We start from the raw sequence: 26,843 nt of genomic DNA, 5'->3' as shown, positions 1-26,843 counted from the left end.
CCATTTAATTCGTCAGTCCACTCTGCCTCTGTCCCCAGCCCCTAAAGAAAGGGAGGTTTTACATTTTTGTATTCGCCTTTCTCCCCCCCATCCTCATTCCACAACACAGAGGGGGAAATTAACTTTTATCTTTAAAAATATTAAATGTGGGAAGGGGAGAAACCCAGTCTGGCCAATGCATGTGCCTTTAATAGTAGCTCCTTGAGGACAAGAAGCCTGCAAGTGAAACCTTTGGCAGCACAGAGATAAAATATAGGGCTGTGCACACACACACACTGCTCCACTTCAGATCATCTGAAGCGGCCCTGCTCTGCTTCGGTCTGATTCGGACCCCCTCCACTTCGACTCGGATCCAGATCCAAAGCGAGATTCAGACGTCCAGATCACTCATTGACTTGCATGGGAAAACACAAACGGCCATAACTTTTTCTGTTTTTACAATACATATATGACATTTGGGGAACTCTCAGCCCCCCTGATGGGGGCTCCATCTACCTTATTTCAGACAGTTTGGCCTAGTGGTTTTTGTGCTAGGTGCAGGTGAAATTTGATTTCTTCCACAAAAACTCTCAAAGCCAAGAGCTATAACTGTCCACTGTTTCCACAGAAGTGCTTGAAATCTGGGCCCCTCTCCATGCCCCTGGAGGGCATCCCACCTGCCAAATCTCAGACAGTTTGGCCCACTAGTTTTTGTGCAAGGTGCAGGTAAAATGTGCTATTCTCAGAAACTCAAACCAACGTTCATAAAGGGATAATCAAGTTAGGTGTTGAAGCGCTGAGATCACTCTGCTGTAGGTTTCTTTGAAGTGCAAAAAGTACTACTTTCACAGTCAATAACCACAGGGTCTCTTTGGCTGAATTGCCTGGGGAAACAGTGGCTGGTAGACAGGAAGCAACAAAGACAGCCGCCCTGCCAGGTGGGCACATTGACAACGACAGTTGTCTGCTGGACTGACAGAGGCAGGAAGCAACACAGCAACCCTGGCAGGAGGGCACAGCAGCACCTCGCCCACCTCTGCCCCAGCCAAGACCCCGAAGATGCATCGTATCAGGCTTCCTTGCTTTGCAACACACAGTGTCGTATTATATTATTTAAATAATAGCTGTTAATGTGTATAGTCCTTTGCCTACTGCTTTTGGAAACGTGGACTGTCTTACTCCTTTGACATACACTTTGACCACACAGCACAAGGGTGCGCACACACGTGCGAGCACAAGAAAAGCAAACACTAAAACTCAAAGGAGAGTGGGAAGGGGAAGGCTTCCTCTGCCATGCCTGTGGCCCTCCAAATGTGTTGGACTCCCAGCTCCCAGAAGCCCCAACAGGAGGGCCAATGGACAGGCATGACGGGGGTTGAAAGTCCAACATCTGGAGGGCCACCGCTTCCAGGTGTTTGAAAGAAATCACTATTAGTAACCAAAGAGAGAAGAAAAGGATTCTCATATAAGGTGCTCTAGGGCAGCCAAATGAAATATGAGGTGAAACGTCAACGGATAATCATGGATGCAACAGAGGGTTTCCTGTAACGTTTCTTTATTGATGATGGCAGGGAAATAGTTGATTCCATGGGAGGAAATGGGGAGAGTATTACTGCATAATTACACGCTGGCTCATCTGGCAATTTCCTCAGCATGCATTTTTGCACATACATTTCCCACTTTGTTTCAGGTAGTTCCAATACAAGAGCAGCGTTACAACATCTGTGCAAACTTTTCAGGCCTTATTCCTGCAAATGCATGACGCTGCCCTCTCGTGGCATGAGAAGGAATTTCCGTTAGAAGTGCGATCAGCAACTAGAGACCACTTTCTCCTCCCCTTCTGCCCTGCCCCATAGCTTAGATTTGGATGCAACTCAAGTGATTATGTTGGATATTTTGCCCTCCTTTTCTCCTCCCCTTTGCACATTTGTGGCTAAGCATCCTCAGGCTATGGCACTAGTTTGCAACTGGCAGCCTGTGGGCCCCAAACAGCCCATCAGTGTCCAGCAGTGGATCCACTCTACCCTTGATATGACAAGAGCAAGACTATCGGTCTATCTAGGCTGGGGTGGGCAAGCTCGGGGGGTCTGGGGGCCAATTTCCACACACGCCCCAGACTCGCCTGGGATCCACACCTATGCCACCACAGTGCCAAAATCCAGCAGCATGGCAACAGCAAAGGCATTCAGCTTTGCCTCCAAATTTCAGCAGTGTGATGCGACGGAAGCTGAGCAGGGCCACATTTAGCTTGTTTTAAAGTGAGATTTGGCCCTTTTCAGCCTCCATCACATCACACTACCGAAGTCTGACAGCAAACCACTGTTTGCTTTGCAGGCAGTGCAGCAGCAGGGGGCAGTGAGGATCATACTAAAGACCAGGGGGCACGCATGAGGTCCATGGGATGCGCATTGTCCCCCCCCCCATAGAAGCCAACACCGCTTACTCTGATTGGCAGCAGCTCTCCAAGGCTTAAGCCTTTTGCAGCCCTGCTTTAGCCCAATGTTATGCTCTCCAGATGTGTTGGACTACAACTCCCATCATCATCCCAGCCTGCATGGCCAAGAGGGATGATGGGACTTTTTGTCCAACACATTGGGAGGGCACCATATTGGAGAAGGCTGCTTTAGCCAGAGATCCCAGGCATGAATACTTGTAGGCCCACCAGTCATTCCACCAGCCAGCAGGTTGTCCAAAAGCACTATGAGGGCAAAAGCGGGGGGGGGGGGTAGTGATTGTTCCCAAGTTGCATTTGCAGCAAAAGGGAAAGAAAAGAAAGGAGTGGCTATCCACCACAGCGCGCTCCCCCCCCAACACACAGCAGGTGGAAGGAGGGTGAAACCATGAAGTGGTTTGGCCCCAAAGTCAACACAAGGCCCACTAACTGCTGCCTTAATAGATTGTGCATTTGAAGAAATAAATTAAAACAAAACCCTTGCAGGACCAGGAACTGCCTCATATACAAGGCCACTTTCCTTTAGCTGAGGCTGTGGCTGTACTGATCCCCAATGGGAAGAGGCTGGGATACACCACACAGAAGGGTAGCTGAGCACCCACCTCATTATCCCCATCCCATGAAGCTCACCCTGCCCAGTGGCGCTTTAGGTTGGCTGATTTGAACAAAGCCAAGCTAGCAGAATCAGGGCAAGTTTACATCAGTCCTTCACTTCCCAAGGAAGGTCACCTCCCTCTAGCTCTGTCACAGTTATTCGTACCTCCGTTTCACCAGAGAGGGGGATGCATTTATAAGTACAACTGTGTGAAAAATGCCAAAAGTGCGGCTGTGTTAAGTCTGCTGTATAAAGGACACAGCAGCATCTTAGCAACCAACAAACGAATTGTGGCAAAAGCATCCCTGGGCCGAGGCCCGCTTCATCAGAAGCATGGAATGGTCTGGAAAGTTGGATAACTGTTTCCCTTCTCTCACCGCCCCCACCTCCATCTATACCAGGAGTGGGCAACATGTAGCCCTGCAGAAGTTTTGGCCTACAACTCCCATCAGCCCAAGCCAGAGTAGCCCAATGGTGAGGGATGATGGGGATTGTAGGTCGAAACATCTGGAGAGCCACAAGTTGCCCACCCCTCTTCTATACCCACCTATACCCAGCTTTGAACCATTAGGATGAAAGTCCTGTAAAACCTTGTTTCTGGTTGCTGCCTGGCTCATTTCCACCAGGCCTGAGAAGGACAAGCCCTGACTAACTCCAGCTACAAGGCTGCTCCTGCTGCTGAAAGCACCGAGAGAGAATGTAAGGGTTGCTGGTAGGACGATATTTAGGGCCAAAAAAGACATTTCTTTAAATCTGTATCTAGCAGCTATGTCTTTTTTTAAAAAAATGTTTTTACTCTAGAGAAGGTGCAGGGGCCCCGATTTAGAAGGTTGGTGGTCGGGAGCCTTTTAAGATCCAGGATAGGGCCCCTGAGCTTACTCTAGAGTAAAACTAAAAAAAAAGAAGTGGCTGGTAGATGACGATTTAAAGTAGTATCTGTTTTGACCCATAGTTTTGGTGATGATGTGTTATCTCTGCTGCTATTCTTGTATTTCTGCTGTTAGGCCCTAGCATGAATTATTAGTGGATTGTTTTATCTAAGTGTGTATTTGTTAATAGTTATTTTATTTTGTCTTGTAATTATTGGTGAGTTATTGGAAGACCTACTTCTGTGTTTGCCTGCAAGAGCAATTAGGTTGGCAGGCAGGAAGGACAGCGCCTTCTTGGTAGTGGCCCACAGCTTCTGGAACTCTTCCAACTGATGCTCACCAGTCCTCATCATGACACGCCTGCAAGTGGGCTCTAAAGACTCACCTTTCACCTTGGCCTATAACTGAGTTAGGATTCAGCACTGTGTTTATGATACTGTCTGGTTTTTATTACTAATTCTGATGTTATCATAGCTTTTATTATTGTTCTTATTGTTTTACTGTATCTTGTGGTTTTAAGTTTTGTTGTAAGCCACCTTGGGAGGGTTTACCCTAAAAGGCAGCTTTTATTTTTTAAATTTATTTATCACATTTCTATACTGCCCAATAGCCGATACTCTCTGGGCAGTTTACAAGACAAAACTTTAAAACCATAAAATACAATAATATAGTAAAACATAATATTAAGAACACTCAGTTTAAAACAGAATGAAGCCTAAGTAAAAAGCAGAGTAAAACCAGCAGCAGTGCAAAGAACTAAAAACACACTGAGGGTGCAATCCAATAGAGATAGACAGGCGCCTCTGACCTCCCCTGAAGTCAGAGGTAACCGCCTATCCAATGCATTCCCTCTGTGCTGCAGCCACCCTACACCTTGCGTTTTCGCATGTCTAACTGTGGCTTTGGGGAGGGGGCTGGAGACCACATAGGAAGCTGTCTAAAACAGCTTCTGTGGTCTCCTCCCATCCCTGCTCCCAGGAACACCCCGTTTCCACCCCTCCATATTACGAGCACAGAGGCAGTAGCAGTGTAGTTCTCTCTGCCCTGGCTATGAGGGAGTGGGGGAGGGGGTGTGGAGCACGGTTTCCCAGCTACAAGCTCATAGCTGGGAAACCGAAAAATCCTATCTCCCCCAGACACTGTCTAGGATTGCTATCTAACACAATTTTTAAAACTAAGGGAGTGAAAAGCCTGGGAAAATAAAAAGAGATTGGCTTGGTCCCAAAAACACTACAATGTGGGTGCCAGGTGATCCTCCCTGGGATGGGCATTCTAGCATCAGGGTGCCACCACCGAAAAGGCCCTCCTTAGTGCCCATCCACCTCACCTCGTTTGGCAGGGGCACCTGGAGTAGGGCCTCTGAAGGTGATCTTATGGCCCTGGCATATATGAAAGAATAATAAATATTATTTTGTCAATTCTGCTGATGTTGGGAGCCACTTTAAACATGGCTTACTGTGGAAAAGTGTCATACAAATAATTTGAGGACGGTGAAAGACCCCAAAACCACAAGGTCTCTGAACTGTATTGAAGCCAGGCAATTGTGGCCTCTTGGAGATCAGCAAGAGCAGCACTAGCAGCGAAGGTTCACTTTTTCCTTACTCTAATTTTGTTTTTGCTTTGTACTGGTTACATATAAAGTCCAGATTATTTCATTCTACTTCTGAATTTATGTTATGATTATTGAATTGTCTGTTTTGTCTTATTTGAATCCCATCAATGTTTTGTAACATTTTTTTCCCCAAATTGTGACGTCGTATTTTGGCAATAATCTGGTTTTTTTATTGTGAGCTGCTTTGAGCACAGTCCATTGCGGGAAAGCAGCATATACATACATTTAGTTATTTAGTAAATAACTAAATTTATTTATATTATATTAAAAATGATTATTTTTGCTATTGCAGTGAAGGCAGCACGTTTTCTGAAGGACTGCCAATGTCTTTGAGGCTGTTTAAATTCTGTTGCTGCCTCTGGTTTGTGCTAGTGAGGTTGGAATCCTAAACGGAGTTTGATACTTATACATTGCAGGGGTGGATCGTAGAACTCCAGAAGTCCAAAACATCTGGAGATCTATCTTCTACCTACCCCTGGTATATTGAACTTCCAAACATCTATATGCTTGCATTTTGTTTTACTTGTCATGGCCTATGGCTATAGACAAGTCTTCCCCATCCTGGCGCCCTCCAGACGTGCTGGACTACATTTCCCATCATTCTCGGCCAACATAGCCATGCTGGCTGTGAATGAGGGGAGCTGTAGTCCAACACATGTGGAGGGCACTAGGTTGGGAAGGCTACAATAGACAATAAATTAATTCACAACTAACCAAACATATATTTCTATCGAACTTTCCAAATAGTGTCAGACATCTCCCAAAGTAGGCTCCATACATTTCTTACGAGCCACATGAAATTCAACCGCTGAAAAACTAACATTACGTTATAACTTCTCATTGCCACACAGGGATGCATTAATAACAGTAAGCAGTTATGAGGAAGTGTGGAACCTTCGGGGGCAAAACTGCTTGTAGAAACCTGCTCTCATTCCAATTTAGGAAGATGGCTTCACTGATTCCAGTACACCGAAGCCAGATTCAAAACCAGATCAGGCTTACAGCCCCACGGAATGCATAAGCAGCAATATGTAGGCTAACCATGATGATACTAAACAAAAACGTAACAGCGCTGAGGTGTCTGGGGTTGAGTCACCGAGGGACCCAGGGGGGGCTTTTTTCTGCTTCTAGCCTCCTCAGACTTCACTGTCAAAGGCCTTCATGAGGACCTTTTGGGAGTCGGTGGCCAGCTCTTCCAGGCAATGGCTCAACATGGAGTAGGTGGTGTGGAAGGAAATGCTTCCAGCAGCCAGGGCTCCATAGATTGGGATCTGGTGGATGAAGAAATTCGCCACCACCAGGCCTGTGCCAGTGGCCTTCCCCAGCAACCCAATCACCACATCCCTGTTGATGCTCCGGCCTAGAGTGCTGTGCACTTCCGCCCTCAGAACCTCCAGCGGTTTCCCCGAGCGCTCCGCTAACCGGGCCAAGGAGGCCGCATCCAGGCCAAAGTCCTGCCGGTAGGTGGTCAGCTTCCTCAGCAAAATGGAGATATCGCAGGTGAAGGCCAGGCCTGGCAAAGGGACAGCAGCCACCAAGCTGGAGATCAAAGCGACCTTCCAAACTTCCTGGTGAAGAAGTTGCCTCTTCTTCTCTATGACCGATGAGGAGACGTTGGGCAAGGACAACAGGAAAGCGTGACGTTTGTGGCTTGGTAATTCTTGCTCCAAGGTTTCCTCGAAGGCTTGGAAGTCAAACTTGTTGATCTCGAAGCTGCTGAGCAGGAAGACCTTGGCATCCGTCAGCCGAGCCTTGGCGAGTTTCTCCCGGCAATCGTTCCTGATCTCCTCCAGAACTTCCTCTTCGGTCGGTGGGTTCTTCCTCCTCTGCATGGAATCCAGGTCATTGTCTATTTTAGTGCGTACAAAGTAGAACCGCTTGCCCTGTTTGACAATGGCCTGCGCCAAGCGGACATGGTTCTCCTTAAACCTCTCCGAGGCCAGGATGATGAAGAAGTCATAGCGAGAAAACTCCACTGCTTCCAAGTAATTATCGGCTTGGAAGCTGGGCGTGCCGATGCCAGGGAGATCCCAGAGGGTGACGTTGAGATGGCCAGGGTAGGGATACGCTGTGGGCTGGGCTGTGGTCTCTGTCACGCCCGTCGCAGCTGCTCCCTCCTCCTCATCACTCACACCCCTCAAGGCATTAACAAACGTGGATTTTCCAGCGCCCGCTTCCCCCGTGATGGCAATATCAAGCTGGGCATTCCAGATGGTCTCCAGACTGCACTGAATGCGGGTCACCACCTCAGAGAGGCCTCCCAACTCATAGGCCTCCTGGATCTCAGCAATCTCTCGCTCGCTGATCACCTCGAAGTCCAAGTGGGTGGGCTTCAGGGCCCTGCAGGAAGAAAGAGGGAAAGGTGAGGGATGTGGAGTGAGAACTAGGATTAGTATCATATGGCCACATTAAATACTAGGATGGCATCCTGAACAGCATGTCAGCATTTTATGTTTCAGGAAGGAACCAGAGCTGAATGGCACACATTTTCCATGTAGAAGGGGCCCAGTTCAATCCTGAGCATCTCCAGGTTTTTTTTTTTAAAGTCAGGCAGCAGATGATAGGAAGGCATCTCTGCCCGAGACCCTGGAAAGCCATATCCAGAGCAGACAATGTTCAGCTAAATGGACAGATAAGTTTGATTATAAGAAGGTTTCTATGTTCCTAATAGGCTTGACATAACTGAATAGCTATGGTTTTCCACAAAATGGGCTTGAATGACTGAGCAAAATTGGCTATTAAGGAAAGGAAGCTCCTAGAGTTTTTCCAGAGGTGAAACCAGTTAATGCTGTAATGTGTTATGATGAGCATGCAAAATCTTCCGTTAAACATGAGCCTTGGTAACATGAGCAACATGAAGGGATTGTTCCCTGTGATAAACACAGTTTTCCCATGGAGGAGGCATATTTATCTGCCTCAGAAGAGAGGCCTAGCAGCAAGAAGTGTCTTGCTGACACAGGCTGCTCTGAGCAAAGCTGTGATGACACTCAATCAACGGCTCTCTGTCAGGATATAAATATCAGCCTGGAACCATAATTTACATTCCTCATTCCTCCATGAGAACGTCACGCAATAAGCCCTCTTTTGTATGAGCAAGGCACACATGGTTGCAGGCTCCTGGCCTAGAATCCCTGCTTGCCCGTGTCTTTTCTGGCCTAATTCCATGAAACTTTAACCCAAAGCAACCTTGGCCAGGAGCCTCCCTCTTGAAGGGAGCTTGAGGCCTAAAAGGACTTGGCCAGGAGCCTCTCCCCTGAAGCTTGAGGCCTTGGTGAGGAGCCTCTCCCCTGAAGGGAGCTTGAGGCCTAAGAGGCCTAATGAATGCCATCCACCAAACACATCTTTACAGTCCAACCAGGGGAAATAAAAAAAAAGACACAGCCAAGGGGCCAAAACAACAGTGCTCTCTAGAGAGAGGAAAAATCAAAATGGCAGGGGCACTACAGCATGGGGACCTTTGAGGGGGGAATGCCGCTTCAGGGGGAGGAGAATTAAAAGACAGGGTGGGGGAGAGGAATAGAAAGGGGGGTATGCTTCAGGGTAGGCAGGGGATGGTGTACCTCAAAAGATACAGTACAACATTCAGAGGGGTACTGTGGAAGATAAAGCACTCCAGAAAGAGACAACTTAGTACCGTTTTGCAAAATTAAGGACGGCTTAGCCGTTCACAGAACTTCCATGGAGGAGAGGTCCTATCAATGGCAACAGCCATGAGATCTAAATAGAAATTCCGTGTTCGGAGGTAATGCTCCTCTGAATCCCCAAAGGTGGGGTGTGCTGTGACTTTCGTTCTCTGTTTGTGGGATGCTCAGAGGCATCCTCACATTCACTATAGGAAGCAGAACACTGGACAAGATGGACCTTCGGTCTGATCCCAGCAGGGCTCCAATCATGTTCTTATTTTTTAAACTATTTTTATTATTACATTTATACCCCGCCTTTTTTCCTCTTGCATGGAACCCAAGGCGGCTTACACGGTCTTCCTCCTCTCCGTTTTATCCTCACAGCAACCCTGTGAGGTAGGTTAGGCTGAGAGTCAGTGACTGGCCCAAAGTCACCCAGTGAGCTTCATGGCCAAGTGGGGACTGGAACCCAGATTTCCCGAGTCCCAGTCCAATGCTCTAACCACTACACCACACTGGCTCTCCAGTATGTTTTTAAGCTAGCCGTTTTACTAACCTCTCAAACTTGTGGGCATCCTTTAGCAGTGCTTCTCGGAGTTGGGGGCAGTCCAGCTCATAGGGCTCAAAAGCAGAGATCAGGAATACAAAGGGTTCCCCAAGATTGTGGACCCCCAGAGACTCAGCACAGACCCCCCGCAGGGCCTTAAGAACTTCAGATCGGTCGTAGCACTCGCCCATCAGACGCTTGAGGGTGTGCAGCTCAAGGTCAGCCTTGGTGCGGGCAAAATAAACCTTCTTGCCAGCTGCCTGGGCCTCACCAGCCAGGTGGGAATGAGTCTCATCAAACTTGCAGTCGGTCACCACAACAAACATGTCTGCCTCCCCCAGCCATCTGTCTGCTTGCCCCTCGCAATCCAAGGCCAGTTCCCATAGCAGTACATTGGGGTGGGATGGGTCAGGGTACATGACAGGCCCTCCAGATTTGGCCGGGGCCCCCACTGAAGCACACCCAACATCATCTTCTGTCATTCCTCGCAGGGCATTAAGAAGGGCCGATTTGCCCACCTCAGATTTGCCCACAACGACCACAGAAACATCTCCCCGCTCAGGGGAGCCCGGAGAGGAGCTCTTGGGGGTCTTTAGAGACATTTTGGGTGCAGAGAAGCAGGGCTTCTTCTCAGAAAATGCTGTGGAAATATAAAGGAGAACATAACCCAAAGACAGATAACGTTACTCAAAGGCTACTATGAACCTACCCAGACACTACGATCAACACCTGAGGCCCTCCTCTGAGTGCCTCCTCTGAGGGAGGCTCAGAGAATGGAAACAAGGGGGACGGCCTTCTTGGTGGTAGCCCCCCAATTGTGGAATACTCTTCCCACTGAGCTCCACCTTGCACCAACATTGCCATCTTTTTGGCACCAGGTTAAGACTTTCCTCTATTCCCAGGCATCTGACACCATATGATGTCAGTTGTTTTATTGGGTCCCAGTATTTTATTGTAACTGTTTGGGGCTGTTTTAAATTTTTTCTAGACTGTGTATGTTAAAGATTTTATATTATGGTTTGATTATGTTGCATTTTGTGTTGTGATTTTTGTGAACCACCCAGAGAGCTCTGGCTATTGGGTGGTATAGAAATGAATCACATGAAAATATCCAGCACAGTAAAGTCGGCCATATACATTTTAAGCCAATTTCCAATCATACAGACTGCCAAAACTGAATTGGCTTGTCTCAAGCTGTGAACACAGCGTGTGTAATGCCTTCTATTCATTTGACTGCTAGTACATGCACACTTCCCCACTGCTAGTACATGCAAACAAGGTGCTATCACCGCCAATTGTTGTTGTTGTTCAGTCGTTAAGTCGTGTCCGAATCTTCGTGACCCCGTGGACCAGAGCACACCAGGCCTTCCCTTTATTTGTACCATGCTCTCTCCTCTAATCAGCAAGTGTAAAAAAAAGCATAAAGCAAACAAGGGAAAAAGCAGCTGCCCAAAAGGAAAGGAAGTGGCACCTTAAAATAAACTACTCAGTGATTATCTAATCACGGCCCTATATAAATTAGCTATCTGCTACTATCTATGTGTGTTTTCTAAGAACATAAACAGCTTGAATAGATTCAATTGACTCTTCTACCTGAGTGGCATTCTTCTATTTCCTGATCCCTCAGGAACATAACTCTGAGATTTGTGTGGGAAGCATAATAATGCACGATAACAACACCTAATCCTATGAAGTGAGTTAAGGTACAACCCTGTCCATGTTTAGCCACAAACAAAGGCCTACAAGTCCAGACATTCCCCCAGGCAGCCATGCCGGCTGGGGCATGCTGGGAATTGTAGGACTTTTTCTGTCTAAACATGCATAGGATTGCACCCTTTATGATGCAAAAATAATCAAATGGGTGTTCATATAGGATTGTTTTTGCATTGCCGATTCTGCATTCGAGATTTAGGTTTGGACTCGATGGTCTGGAGGCTGGACTCGATGGTCTTCCAACCCTACTATTGTATGATTCTATGAAACAATGAATTTCCCCCCAGCTACTGTGAGGATTGCAGCTAAGCTCAGAGGAAACAGGGAAGCCAGGGGGCTGTGGTGGGGCGGGAGGAGCGGGTAGATGACATTGTCATCCCCGCTAATCAGAAAGTCGAGGCACTTCGCCCCTGCGAGCCCTCCTCCAGAATGTCACCCAATAGACCAGCCATCTCCAATCCAGTGCCCTCCAGATGTGTTGCACTACAACTCTCATCATCAGCTGGGGATAATGGGAGCTGTGGTCCAACACATCCAGAGGGTGCTAGGTTAGGAAAGGCTACAACAGGCCCTCATTCTTACGAGAAACACACCCACACTTGCAGGGCTCCATGTCTGGAATCGCTGCTAGTCTCTGCATCTGCCTGTCTGTTTCCACAAAGACAGAACCTTTGCCTGGGTCACAAGGGTAGCCAGTCCCCAAGATGCCTACACGGCCCATCACTAAGCAAGCTTCAACATCTGCACACGCATATGCACATCCTTTCCGTTGCTTTTTTTCACTCGCGGGCCTTTTTATTATTGCTCTGAATTGCAGCTGAACCACAAAATAACTTTTATTCCGAAACATCTGGTCCATGATGAATTTAAAGATCCCCATTCCAATGCAAGAACGGGGGGTTTCGGCCCCTCCCCAGCTGTCACCACGCTGCGCTATTCTTATCCCCGCCGCCGCCAAGGCGCACAAAGGATGGCAGCATCCAATGCCGTCTTTCCGCTACGGCCTTGCCACGGGCTGGCGCTCTTGACTGCTGGACGCGGGCAGGGTCGGACACACGTTTCGCTTACACGGTTAGGCAGACACGGGGGGGGGGGGTACTGCGATAGAGGCAGGTTTCTGTTTCGTGGCACAGAGACGCAGGCGGCGGATCGCTGCTCCGCCGACCGAATGCTTCGGCAGGCGTGGACCCAGGCGGTTTGCTCGGGCAGTGAGCATGATCAGGCAGGCGGAACCATGCGCTTGATTTTAAGGGGGCTGAAGAGACCCACCGACCCCCTTGCCTACCCACGGCAAAGCTACGGGCCTGCGCCCCGGGAAGTCTCGCTGGGCTGTTACCCGGCGACGTCCCCCTCCTCGGGCCGCTTTCTCGTCGCACCCCTTCCCCGCCGCGCTCCGATCTGTTCACCTGGAGCGCCCTTTCTGGCTCCGCGGCGCAGCCGGCCGGGAGGAAGAGGAAGAGGAGGAGCCGCCGCCGCCGCCGCCGCCGCGTCCTCCGCCTTCGCCCCGGAGGTTTCGTTTCCCCGCTGCGCCGGACTAGAGGAAGAGCCCCTCCGAGCTTCCCGGCGCGGCGCAGGGAGAGCGGGCCAGGTGCGCGCGGCTGGCCACAGGTACGGTGCGCGCGGCTTCCTCTGGCGCCTCCGCAGCCCTCGCAAGCCCAGGGCGGAGGAGGGTGGCTGAAACTGGGCCGCTGGCCAGGACGCCCGGGTTCCTTCGCAGAAAGGGGCGGGGGTGTTGTTGCTGCTGCTGGCTTTTTGCGGCAGCGGGAGCGATCCCTTCCTCCTGCCAAGATCGGAACCCGGAGTCATCCCGGGAAGCTAAATGGGTGGGGAGATTTACGGCAGACGGAAGGCGGGGCTTTTTCGCGTTCCGCAAAGGAAGCTGCGTTTGTAAAGGGAAGGGGGGATCCAAAATCCACAGTTTGGCTGTACCTTTCCTTAGGATCACCCCCACCCCCATTTTTTTTTTTTTAAGAAAGAAACGTAAAGAAACAGTGAGCAAGGTTTGGAGTTCACCAGAACTCTTCATCAGGCGAGATGTTAGCCAAAGTAAAATCCTTGGGCTAGATATTGCGGTCATCATAAAATGTGCATCTGTAGACGGTCTCAAGATGGAGATTGCAGGCTTGATTAGATTAGGGCGCAATCCTATGCATGTCAAGACAGAAAATTCCTCCAACTCCCAGCATGCCCCAATCAGCATTGCTGACTTGGGCATGCTGGGGGTTAGAGGACTTATTTTTCTGTCTCAACATGCATAGGATTGCGCCATTACTCTCTGTTAGGCGCTGTAGGTCTCGAGTTTTTTGTTCAGTCGTTCAGTCGTGTCCGACTCTTCGTGACCCCATGGACCATAGCACGCCAGGCCTTCCTGTCCTGCGCTGTCTCCCGGAGCGTGCTCAAGTTCATATTCATTGCGTCGGTGATGCTATCTAGCCATCTCATCTTCTGCCGTCCCCTTCTCCTTTTGCCTTCAGTCTTTCCCAGCATCAGGGTCTTTTCCAGGGAGTTTTCTCTTCGTGTTAGGTGGCCAAAATATTTGAGCTTCAGCTTCAGCATCTGTCCTTCCAATGAGCAGTCCGGGTTGATTTCCTTTAGGATGGACTGATTTGACCTCCTCGCAGTCCAGGGGACTCGTAAGAGTCTTCTCCAGCACCACGGTTCGAAGGCATCAATTCTTCGGCGCTCAGCCTTCCTTATAGTCCAGCTCTCACAGCCATACATTACTACTGGGAGCCTTGTGATAAATTCCATGGGGTTTTCTTGGCAAGAATACTGGAGTGGGTTGCCATTTCCTTCTCCAGTGGACCACATTTTGTCAGAACTCTCTGCCATGACCTGTCCGTCTTGGGTGGCCCTGCACGGCATAGCTTATGGCTTCACTGAGTTACGCAAGCCCCTTTGCCACAACAAGGCAGTGATCCATGAAGGGGAGGTCTCGAGTTACACCTAGGTTTATGGGACAAAGAAGCAATACGTGACATCAAGTTTTGGCAAGAGTCCAGCAGTTATCCAGATCTTTCTCCAGCCTTAAGCAAACCACAGGACTTTCTACACAGTTGGGGTTGGGCAGAAGATCAGTCGAGATCTACTGGTAGATTTCTGGCTGATTTGCAATAGATCAGCAAGGGTTTCCATCACCCAGTACTGAACAAGTAAAATTGCCCATAAATTATTATTAATAATAATAATAATAATGTATTATTCTCTGCCACTGCTGGTCTTGTGTTATTTCCTTATCACTTAGCCTCAGTAATTCTCACTTGTAAAAAAAGAAAGAAACAAAAGAATGATTTGTCCCCAGTGATTCAGATGTAGCTTTGCATTTGTACATGCAAGTTAATCCCAGTGTGTGGTTTATGGGGTGCAAAAGGTAATTGGACCCTGAGCCACCATTTTGCACCTGGTTCAGATTGGCGGACCTTGGGATTCTGGTTTTTTAAAAAAAGGAAGTCTGCCCACCTCTGACTTAGATGGCTCTTTTAGGGCTCAATCCTATGCAGATAGGTGGCCACCTCTGAACTCTGAGGCTACTGCCTATCCAATGCAGGGCAGGAGAAGCACGGAAGGGATCGTTCCCTCCGCGCTTCCCCTGCCCTGCATTTGCGGCTAGACAGACAATTCCAGCTGTCTAACCACGGGGGGACTGAGCAGGGGAGGAGGCTGCTGTATGACAGACACATTGGATGTGTCATACAGGCATTTCCGCCATCCCCATCCCAGAATGACCCCAGACACACCCCTTTTCGGCCGCTCCGCACTCCTCTTGCAAGCGCGGAGGACGAGGCTGTTCTGAGGTCGGTTCCCAGAAAACAAGATATCCTGACCAGCAGCCATAGGATTGCTCCATTAAAGGGTTAATCATATTCATAGAGGATAAGGCTATTGTTAGCTACTAGTCACAATGGTGATATGCTACCACCAGGCTCGGAATCAGCATTCCTCTGAATACCACTTGCTGGGGGACACAAGCAGGAGCATGCCGTTGCACCCTCGCATCCTGCTTGTGAGATTCCTTCTGGAGCAACTGGTTGGTCATTTGGGAACAGATTGCTGAACCAGTTGGGCATTGGTCAGATCCAGCAGGGTTCTTCTTATGTTCTGTTCTGATGACTGTTGGGTTCTTTCTGGACAGTTCTTAATAGTATTTCATTTTTAAGTGTGATAGAAGTAACAAGTATTGATTTTTCTTGGTCGGGACACGTGGGTTCCTTTTTAGAAAAAGGAGGAGCGGGGACTTTATCTTGTGTGTATTTGTTTTGGAACTAGGTCTCCCAGGTGCTGTTCAGGGAAGGGGACTGGATCCTAGTGGTTTAAGCCCGGCTGGAGAGAAGGCGTTCTTTTCTTTGTCGCCTGAATTACTGGTTTCTTTTTCTAGAAAGGGTGACTCTTAAGGCTGGCCTCCTACCTCTGTCTTTTTTACCTTACTATCTAGCTCCCTTTCCTTTTGACTCTTCATGGCTAGATCGTAAGCCTGCAGGCAGGGTCTTTTTTAACTGTGTACAGTGCCAAGCAAATCTCTGATGTCATTGTAGCTTTTATAAATCTCCTTTGTACTTAACTGCTTGCATCCAAGGTGATAGGAAGTGGCCCTGCTCTTTGGGGATTTGGGGCGCGAAGTGCTGAAAGGGGTTGAAGTGAAGCCAGATAGGAACCAGGACTGCTGGGGTTTTCTCCCTGGAAATGTTAACTTGCATGTGTTTTTTTTTTTAAATTGTAGCCAAGATTTCCCCCTTTCCTGAGGAGGAAGGGTTTTTTTTTTAAATTGTAGCCAAGATTTCCCCCTTTCCTGAGGTCCATTCACTGTCCAGCGCCTACCATTGGAGTAGGCGCTGTAGAGCCAGTGTGGTGTAGTGGCTACAGTGCTGGACTGGGAGCTGGGAGATCCGGGTTCTAGTCCCCACTCAGCCATGGAAGCTCACTCGGTGACTTTGGGCCAGTCACAGACTCTCAGCCCAACCCACCTCACAGGGTGGTTGTTGTTGTGAGGATAAAATGGAGAGGAGGAGGATAATGTAAGCCGCCTTGGGTTCCTTGCAAGGGAAAAAAGGCGGGGTATAAATGCAATAAATAAATAAATAAATAAATAAATAGGATTGCTACATCTTTTCCTCAGCAGGAAAGAACCACATGGTAGGCAGAAATCCTGAAGGTACGGGGGGGGGGGGGGTTGCACTGTGACTTCTTTTGTACTGCTCTGGTGCTGCATGAAGTATCCCTGTGGTCCTATTGGGAAAGTGGGGATTTATTATTATTTATTTACTGTCTTTCTTATCCTGCTTTTCAGACAATTATTGTCTCCCAAAGCGGCTCTTATCAATTAAAGAAAGAAAGAAAGAAAGAAAGAAAGAAAGGCCCTGCCATCAGGCACACAAACTGAAATGACAAGACCTGCAAGGGAAGGGGAGTGGAGCGAAAAGGAAGGGAGAGAGATCAGTTTTTCAGTGCCAAAATATAAGTGGGCATCTGAATGCTCTTCAGGCCCGGCTGATCTTCTCTTGCTGGTGTTTTTGTTCGTATAGCAATTTGTGGCTATTTCAGACAATTATTGTCTCCCAAAGTGGCTCTTATCAATTAAAGAAAGAAAGAAAGAAAGAAAGAAAGAAAGAAAGAAAGAAAGAAAGGCCCTGCCATCAGGCACACAAACTGAAATGACAAGACCTGCAAGGGAAGGGGAGTGGAGCGAAAAGGGAGAGAGATCAGTTTTTCAGTGCCAAAACAAAGTGGTGAACCATGGATCGGGCCAGAGTGTTCTTTCCCCTTAATTTGGCAGTCCCAGGACAACTGAGGGTTATTTCTGGCAGGGAGCAGGAAACAGGCTCCCTGCAACTGCCCCTTCTCTGGCTGATGAATGGACCAAGTTGGTCACCCCCTTGGCTTGATGTTATTCTTGGGCAGCAGGCGGTGCAGCCTCACGGTGTGCTTCCCTTCTGCTTTCCAGCTGGCTCTGGGAAGTTCTTCTGGGTTTGGCTCGGAAAGAGTGCCCAGTACAGATTTCTTTGTACAGACACAGACAACCGCCCATATCTCCCTAAGGAGACCTGCCTTGCACACTGAGAGCCACACACACCAAGCACTGCTTAATACTCCTTCCTTCCTTCCTTCTCTTTGCAGTGTCAACCATGGCTGATTCCCCATATCTGGACGAATTGCAGCTGAAGAACCTGAAGGCCCAGTACGAGGCCCAGAACACCAACACCACGGCCTCCAAAATCCAGGAGCTGGTGGACTGCATGAACACCCTCCAGGTCCAGGTCGGGATCCTGGGAGAGCGGGGCGCCGGGGTGAGCACGCTGGTTCAGGCTCTGCTGGACAAGCCCCGCCGGGTGGCAGACCCCTGGGCTTACTTCCGGGAAGCCCCACAGCCCACAAAGCAGACGGTCACCCACACCCACCCCACATACCCCAACCTAATCCTACATGACTTGCCGGGCTTTGAGGTGTCGGACAAACCGGCCTCCTATCTCAAACGCTTGGGCGACCTGGGCAGATACAGCTGCTTCGTGGTGGTGCTGGGGAGTGCCAGCTTGAGGGATGCCCACCTGCAGGTCCTCAAAACCATCAAGCAAAAAGGGAAAGCCTTCCTCCTGGCCCGCACCAAGGTGGACTTGGACCTGCACACGGCTGAGAGGCGGCTCCGGTCCCGGTACAACCCCAGGGAGCAGCTGGGGCTGATCCGGAAGGAGCTGGTGGAGAAGTTGGCCAAGGATGGGATCGATGCCAAGAAGATTTTCCTGGTGTCTGGGCTAGAGACGGAGAGATATGAGTTCACCCACTTTGAGGACAGCCTGGAAGGAGAGGTGCTCAACTTGAAGAGGTGAGTAAGGGGTGGGGGGATGCCTTGGTTGTGTCAGGACTTCTGGGTTCTCTTCCCAGTTTTGGGGGAGAGAAGGAGTTTTGTGTGACCATAGCAGTGTATCCCGTAAGAAGACTGCTAGCATGTCCTGAGTGGTAAGCTCATGATTTATTTATTTCAGAGGGTTTTAAAACTGCTTTTTGTTTTAAAAGGGAAAAAAACCCAAAGCGGCTTACAGGATAAAATCATGATAAAATACAATGAAATCAATCAATAAAACAGTAACATCTTATTAAAATTATCAGAGGTAGTTGACAGTGAGCGCAGTCACCGAAACATCTGGGCAAACAGATGTCCTCCACATTAGGAGCCCACCTGATCCCAATGGGGAGATCTCTTACATGGCAGGTGCCACAACTGAGAAGGCCCTCCTGCTCAGCATGACTAAATGAGCCTCAGTAGACCAGGGTACAGTAAGCAAGGCCTCCCCCTCAGAACATAGAGACTGTGGCAACCTGTATGGGAAAAGCTGGTCTCTCAGATTAAATAATGAAAGGAGGCTACCTGTTGCATCCCTTTATGAGTTGCTGCTCTGGCCTTTCATTCAGCCTCTGCTAATAATTCTGGCATATCTGTGCACTGGATGTGATTGGATCATTCAGGTGCTCCTAATGCAGCAGTACTGCCTCCCCGCAGAAGATCCTTCCCATTGTTTCTCTGCATGAATCCCTGCTCTGGGCTTGTCATCTTCCACTAAGGAGGGCTACTAAGCAATGTTGGGTGGAAAACTTTCCAGTACTGTTTTTCCATGGAAACGTTTCCACTTTTAGAAATGCGTCGTTTCCTCTCTTTCTGAGGTTCAGGCTGCGAGAGCCACTGCTTCTGTAGTTAAAACAGCACCACCCATGCACAAGTTCACAGAAATACCCCCACTCCAAAACACACAGAACAGCCCAATGATAGTAACATAATGAATAAAGACAATACAGGTCAAATTGTGCAGCTAGAATGGATACAGAAATAGTCAAATGTACAATCAAAGTCGTAATTAACATCTTTCAGGTGACTCTTTCTGGGAAGCGCATATATTTACGCATCCAGGTCTTTGGGCATGCCCAAATAAATGTACCTCTTCATGGATCACTGCCTTGTTGTGGGGAAGGGGCTTGCGTAACTCAGTGAAGCCATAAGCTATGCCGTGCAGGGCCAACCAAGACGGACAGGTCATGGCAGAGAGTTCGGACAAAATGTGGTCCACTGGAGAAGGAAATGGCAACCCACTCCAGTATTCCTACCAAGAAAACATAATGGAACATATCACAAGGCTAAAAGATATGACGCCGGAAGATGAGCCCCTCAGGTCGGAAGGTGTCCAATATACTACTGGGGAAGAGCAGAGGGAATTTCCAAGTAGCGCCAGAAAGAGTGAAGCGGCTGGGCCAAAGCCGAAAGGACACTCAGCTGTGGATGTGTTTGGTGGTGAAAAAAAAATCCAATGCTGTAAAGAACAATATTGTTTAGGAACCTGGAATGTAAGATCAATGAATCAAGATAAGCTGGAGGTGGTCATACATGAGATGGCAAGATTGAACATTGACATCTTGGGAATCAGCCAACTAAAATGGACAATGATGTGCAAATTTAATTCAGGTGACCATCATATCTACTACTGTGGGCAAGAATCCCTTAGAAGAAATGCAGTAGCGCTCATAGTCAATAAAAGGGTGGGAAAAGCAGTACTGGGGTACAATCTCAAAAATGATAGAATGATCTCAGTATGAATCAAAGGCAAACCATTCCACATCACAGTAATTCAAGTCTATGCCCCAACCACTGAGGCTGTAGATGCAGAGGTTGATTGGTTCTATGAAGACCTACAACACCTTCTAGAACTAACACCAAAAAAAGATGTCCTCTTCATCATAGGGGATTGGAATGCTAAAGTAGGAAATCAAGAAATCACCGGGATAACAGTCAAGCATGGCCTTGGTGTACAAAAGGAAGCAGGACAAAGGCTAATAGAGTTTTGCCAAGAGAACAGGCTGATCATAGCAAACACTCTTTTCCAACAGCACAAGAGGTGACTCTACACATGGATGTCACCAGATGGTCAATATCGAAATCAGATTGATTCTGTCCTTTGCAGCCAAAGATGGAGCAGCTCTATACAGTCAGTAAAAACAAGGCCTGGAGCTGATGGCTCAGATCATGAGCTTCTTATTGCAAAATTTCGGCTTAAAGTGAAGAACGTAGGGAAAACCACTAAACCATTCAGGTATGACCTAAATCATATCCCTTATGAATATACAGTAGAGGTGAGGAATAGATTGAAGGGACTAGACCTGATAGACAGAGTGCCTGAGGAACTATGGACGGAGGTCCGTAACATTGTTTAGGAGGCAGCAACTCAATCCATCCCAGAGAAAAAGAAATGCAAGAAAGCAAAGTGGCTGTCTGATGAGGCTTTACAGGTAGCTGAGGAAAGAGGGGAAGCGAAAAGCAAGGGAGAAAGGGGAAGATATAGCCAACTGAATGCAGAGTTCCAGAGAATAGCAAGGAGAGACAAGAAGGCCTTCTTAAATGAACAATGCAAAGAAATTGAGGAAAACAATAGAATGGGAAAGACTAGAGATCTTTTCAAGAAAATCAGAGATATCAAGGGAACGTTTTGTGCAATGACGGGCATGATAAAGGACAAAGAAGGCAGGGACCTAACAGAAGCAGATCAGATTAAGAAGAGGTGGAAAGAATACACAGAAGCCAGTGTGGTGTAGTGGCAAGAGTGTTGGACTAGGAGCTGGGAGATCCGGGTTCTAGTCCCCACTCGGCCATGGAAGCTCACTGGGTGACTTTGGGCCAGTCACAGACTCTCAGCCTAACCCACCTCACAGGGTTGTTGTTGTGAGGATAAAATGGAGAGGAGGAGGAGGAGGATAATGTAAGCTGCCTTGGGTTCCTTGCAAGAGGAAAAAAGGCAGGGTATAAATGCAATAAATAAATAAATACACAGAAGAACTATACAGGAAAGATCTGAATGTCCCTCATAGCCATGATAGTGTACTCACTGAACTCGAGCCGGACATCCTAGAAAGTGAAGTCAAGTGGGCCTTTGGAAGCATTACTAACAACAAAGCTAGCGGAGATGACAGTATTCCAGCTGAGCTATCTAAAATCCTAAAAGATTATGCTGTTAAAGTGCTGCACTCAATATGCCAACAAATTTGGAACACTCAGCAGTGGCCACAACACTGGAAAAGGTCAGTTTATATTCCAATTCCAAAGAAGGGCAATGGCAAAGAGTGTGCATACTACCGTACAATTGCGCTCATTTCACATGCCAGAAAGGTTATGCTCAAAATCCTACAAGCTAGGCTTCAGCAGCATGTGAACCGAGAACTACCAGAAGTACAAGCTGGGTTTCGAAGAGGCAGAGGAACTAGAGATCAAATCGGCAACATTCGCTGAATCGTGGAGAAAGCAAGAGAATTCCAGAAAAACATCTATTTCTACTTCATTGACTACGCTAAAGCCTTTGATTGTGTGGATCACAACAAACTCTGGCAAATTCTTAAAGAGATGGGAGTACCAGACCACCTTACCTGTCTCCTGAGAAACCTGTACGAGGGTCAAGAAGCAACAGTAAGAACCAGACATGGAACAACCAATTGGTTCAAAATTGGGAAAGGAGTACAACAAGGCTGCATATTGTCACCCTGCTTATTTAACTTACATGCAGAGTACATCATGAGAAACACCGGGTTGGATGAATCATAGGTCAGAATTAAGATTGCCGGGAGAATTATCAACATCCTCAGATACGCAGGCGATACCACCCTAATGGCAGAAAGCAAAGAGGATCTAAAGAGCCTCTTGTTGAGGGTGAAAGAGGAGAGTGCAAAAGCTGGTTTGAAACTCAACATTAAAAAAATGAAGATCATGGCATCTGGCCCCATCACTTCCTGGCATATAGAAGGGGAAGAAATGGAAGCAGTAACAGATTTTACTTTCTTGGGTTCCAAGATCACCGCAGACGGTGACTGTAGCCATGAAATTAAAAGACGCTTGCTCCTTGGGAGGAAAGCTATGGCCAACCTAGACAGCATAGTAAGAAGCAGAGACATCACCTTGCCGGCAAAGGTTCGTGTAATCAAAGCTATGGTTTTCCCAGGAGTAACGTATGGCTGTGAGAGCTGGACTATAAGAAAGGCTGAGCGCCGAAGAATCAATGCTTTCGAACTGTGGTGCTGGAGAAGACTCTTATGAGTCCCCTGGACTCAAATCAGTCAATCCTAAAGGAAATCAACCCTGACTGCTCATTGGAAGGACAGATAATGAAGCTCAAATATTTTGGCCACCTAATGCGAAGAGAAAACTCCCTGGAAAAGACCCTGATGCTGGGAAAGACTGAAGGTAAAAGGAGAAGGGGACAGTGGAGGATGAGATGGCTAGATAGCATCACCGATGCAATGAATATGAACTCGAGCACACTCCGGGAGAGAGCGGAGGACAGGAAGGCCTGGCGTGCTATGGTGCATGGGGTCACGAAGAGTCGAACACAACTTAATGACTGAACAACAACAAATAAATGTAGTACAGCAACAGTTTTCAGTGGCTTCATATATATTGTTTTTCTCAAAATCCAGATAATTTAAACTGTTGAGTTGCCAGGACTTAAAATATTTACAAATATTCCAATAACAATGCCTAAGTCAAGCATTTAACTTGTTTGGATATAACCTATAAACCACAATAACTTTGCATTTTTATACAGGTCTATTCGGGGTGTAAGTGCCACTGAAGTCCAGTGAGACTTACTCCCGGATAAGTGTGTATAACAGGGGTGGACAACAGTGGTTGAGGGCCTGCATTGCCCCCCTCAGACCTCAGTGGGGGCTGCCCCCTGCCCCCACTTGCAGTGTGATGTGACAGCAGCAGCAAAAAGAGTTATTTTGCTTTAAAATAGCTCCTTCTTGCAGCCACCGCACCCCCCAAATTCTGGGGGCTGTGTGTTGCCCATCCCCGGTGTAAATGATTGCAGCTTAACTGCACGTTATTGAATATTTTCTTCTTAATCAAATTCTTCTGTTCAACTGCTTTTGCCTATTGTGGAGGTGAGAGGGGACATTTTCAGATATTTATAGTTTATCAAAATAACATGGCATGTTGTTAACATGGCATGTAAACAGAACTCTTGGAGTTCTGTTTACTAACTACAAGTCAGATACACATGCTAAATCTGATCTCTGTTGAATTAGGGCAGCGGGAAACGCTCCAGAAAAACTTTTTGGAAAACTTCCCAATTTGAAATGTAGCAGAAACCCATATCCCTGATCAAACCAAGTTGACGCCCTCATAAAGAAACCTGGACAGTGGCCTAGTCGTGGATGGGTTCTGTAGCTGAGTGGTGATCTAATGCAGATCTTTTACCATGTCTGGAGAGACGATGGGTATTTATGATTCTTTCTAGAAGCCATGATGGGACCCTCAATGACTTGACAGCAGTGAGCCAGAAGAAGATCATGGAGCTGTATGAGATTTGCCATTCTGGCAGCTTGTCTGAAGTCCCAGCTGTGATCCAATCGGCTTTGGAGGACCCCACACAAATCCGGTTGGATGTAGCTGTGATAGGAGAAGCCGGCTCTGGGAAGTCCTCACTAGTCAATGCCCTGAGAGGAGTGGGCTGTGGAGAGCTGGGTGCAGCCCCCACCGGGGTGACTGAGACAACAAGGAAAGCCACCGCCTACCTTCTCCCAACAGTCTCCAACTTGTACCTGTGGGATCTGCCGGGAGTCGGAGTGACGGAGGAGGATGTGAGCCACCTGGACCTCGCCCGCTACGACTTCTTCTTGCTGGTGGCCTCTGAACGCTACAAGTACGCCCACAGCTGCCTGGCCAGGGCTATCGCTTCAGGGGGGAAGCAGGCCTTCTTTGTGAGGAGCAAGATCGACGTGGATCTGGAGGCCCAGCATGGCAGTCAGCCCTCCCACAAAGAGGAGCTGCAGGAACAGGTGCGGAAGAGCTGTGAGGACGCTCTGAAGAAGGATGGCATAGACGCTCCACGCGTCTTCCTGGTCTCCTGCCTTGTGAACCAAGCCTACGACCTCCCCCTCCTCCAGGAAGCCCTCAAGAGCAGCGCTCTGGACTTGAAGAGGAATGCTCTGAAGAGAGCCATCCCGACCGTCCTGTCCCAACTGGTGAGACGGAAGGCCAAAGTGCTGATGAGAGACGTGTGGGGGAAAGCCCTGCAGCTTTGCCTCTCCTGTGTGGACACCTCCAAGCTGGCTGTGGCTGAGTACCTCATCGTCACTATCACCAGTTTCTGTGTAGACTTCGGGCTGGATGAAGTGTCCTTGGAGCGCACCGCACGGGCCACCAACAGAGCGGTCCAGCTGCTGCAGGCCAAGATCCAAAGCCCCTTTGCTAGGCCACTGAGCTCGGTGTATGTACTGAGCCTCATCACCAAGCCAGCCTCGCTGACCAGCTGGGCCTGGAGCTATGTGCCATATTTCGGGCAGAGGGCCAAGGTGGAGCCCGAAATCTCCTTCGAGTCCACATATGGGATGCTGAAGCGAGTCGTGGTGGAGCTGTCTGAGGATGCTGAAAGGGTGCTGCAGATGGCGTATGTGGAGAACTAGGGCTGGGGAGGGGGCAGCAGTAGCAACACCCACCCCCTGCCTTAACAGTGTTGGCTGTCAAGTATAAAAGAAGAACAACCATCTCCAAGACTGACAAGATCAAGGATTTCTGAGGACAGTGTAATGAAATGGTATTAGGACGGATATTTGAAAAGGGAGGGTCCAGCAACCTTAGTTCTATGCCATCATAGGGGTGGGTGGTGCTGTTGTTACCCTTTGATCCCAAGAACTGAGATGTAGAAACAGAGGCCTGGTCCTTGCTGAGATGGGAAGCCAGTGCCTGGGCCAGACCACTTCACAGTGTGGGGGGAGGCTCATGTGATTTAGCGTTCTTCTACATAAAACAATTCCCTCCATGCACAAACCTAGATGGTAAGGAGAAGGTTATCTACTAGGATCTTGCTCCTTACATGCTAGTCTTCTGTGGGCAGGGACCTTTTTCTTTCTTGCTTGCTTTCTCTTGCTTTCTTTCTGTAGGGATGAGGATTCAATCATGTGAACCCCCCACTTGAAGTAGTACAGGCCACATCAAAGTTTATCACCTTCTTCACTGTTTTGAGAGAAGCACGCCTAAAAACTTATGCCCTAAGTCCCACTGAGCTCTTTGATTGATGCATGCTTAAGATGGGAGCCTCCTGTTTGCTCTTTACTGTGAACAGGTACCTGTTTGTAACTCTTATAAATCCATTGTGTGCACATCTATTTGTGCACAGGTGAGTTTTATGACATGTTGGCACTAGGTGGACTCTTTGTCAGATCAATCAAGGCAATATTTACATTCTTGTATCTCAAGGTAGCAAGTGCTTCAATAACAAACATCCAGAACAAATCCATAGTTGCCAAGTATTGCCTTGCCCTTTCACTTAAACAACAATGGCTGTATTTTAACATCCCAGAAGCCACTACTAATCACTGTCCAGAGAACAACCAGAAGGTTGTGGGAAAGCTTACCTACAGATTCCCCACTGCTCACATCTCAGCCAAGGGGATGTTGCTGTCTCTCTATCCCCCACCCAAAAAGCACACCAGTCAGTCAGGCTCTCGCATTTTGCTTCAATACTAATGCCACATCCATGACACAAAACCAAACACTTGTTCTCTTGTTGGGAAATACCAACCTTTTATTGTTTCCTTACGGAGGATGGGGGCCTTTGTTTCATTTAAATATACATAATCACATTTTCAGAAACTTCATATGCCAACGAGGAAGTATTTCCAAAGCCTAAAAGGTGATGAGTGCATTCCTTTCCAGACCAATGCTTTCTCTCAAGGTGCGAGTCATTTACTGAAAGACAGCCAGGAGCCCTTTCATTGCAGCTGTAGTGCATTTCCTTGCTTTCAAGCCACAAAATGTGCTTGCTGAGAAAATAATTTCTTCCAGCCAAAACACCCATTGTGGTTGAACATGTTGTGTGGAATGTGGCTGGTACCTGTACTAACTGGTAAAGAGCATCAACTCATTGCGCCTTAGGGCTGTGTGCATACGCGCATAATTTTATTTCAACTTTCATGTCATTGAACTACTTCAGATGCTGAACTTTCTGCTGTACTCTAGCAGAGGAGAGCTTGTGTAGCCCTTCAGCAACTAATAATAAACTGCAAACAGGAGTACAGCTTTCCCTCCCTTACCCCTACACGCACGCACACACACAGTTCTCTTTAACTGGAAGAGCACCTTAAACTGAAGCAGGTCTATTTACAGCAGGAAAAAAATGTACAGTCTTTCTAATCTGGAAAGGATCTTGTCTATAAAATAAGAGAGGGACCAGGAACCAATCAAAGACTAGAAAACATGATCCAGTAAGGTACAGGAGAGTGCATGTGTGTTGGGGGGAGTCATAGTTGTACAACACATGCTTTACATCGGGGTGGGCAACTTGTGGCCTTCCAGATGTTTTGGTCTGCAAATCCCATCAGCACTAGCTAGCATAGCCAACAGGGAAGGATCATGAGAGTTGTTGGCCAATCCATCTGGATCCGTCAAGTCACCCAGCCCTGCTTTACATGCAGAAGATCTCTAGTTCA

At 48.0% G+C, this 26,843-nt stretch overlaps 2 protein-coding genes across 4 annotated transcripts; one reads left to right on the top strand and one right to left on the bottom strand.

The window, feature by feature from the left end:
• Positions 1-4: 4 nt before the first annotated feature.
• On the bottom strand, positions 5-13,302 carry LOC146337704 (interferon-inducible GTPase 5-like). Of its 3 annotated transcripts, none has more exons than XM_084815153.1 (3): positions 12,797-13,302; positions 9,687-10,317; positions 5-7,847 (listed from the first exon to the last, which is right to left on the bottom strand). In XM_084815153.1, the coding sequence occupies exons 1-3, from the start codon at positions 13,194-13,196 to the stop codon at positions 6,644-6,646; spliced, it is 2,235 nt and encodes a 744-aa protein (XP_084671279.1). In that variant the 5' UTR covers positions 13,197-13,302; the 3' UTR covers positions 5-6,643. The 3 variants fall into 3 exon arrangements, with proteins under 3 accessions (XP_084671279.1, XP_084671280.1, XP_084671281.1); XM_084815154.1 differs by having other exon boundaries at positions 12,676-13,161; XM_084815155.1 differs by having other exon boundaries at positions 12,727-13,161.
• LOC146337703 (interferon-inducible GTPase 5-like) lies at positions 12,485-26,278 on the top strand. The gene is made up of 3 exons (XM_084815156.1): positions 12,485-12,998; positions 17,502-18,204; positions 23,651-26,278. The coding sequence occupies exons 2-3, from the start codon at positions 17,510-17,512 to the stop codon at positions 24,816-24,818; spliced, it is 1,863 nt and encodes a 620-aa protein (XP_084671282.1). The 5' UTR covers positions 12,485-12,998; positions 17,502-17,509; the 3' UTR covers positions 24,819-26,278.
• Positions 26,279-26,843: the final 565 nt, after the last annotated feature.

The sequence above is a fragment of the Heloderma suspectum genome, chromosome 10 (assembly GCF_057233095.1).
Source record: "Heloderma suspectum isolate Gila_16-S chromosome 10, 16-S_ref, whole genome shotgun sequence".
Lineage (NCBI taxonomy): Eukaryota > Metazoa > Chordata > Lepidosauria > Squamata > Helodermatidae > Heloderma > Heloderma suspectum.
This window is presented reverse-complemented; position numbering and strand designations above follow the sequence as displayed.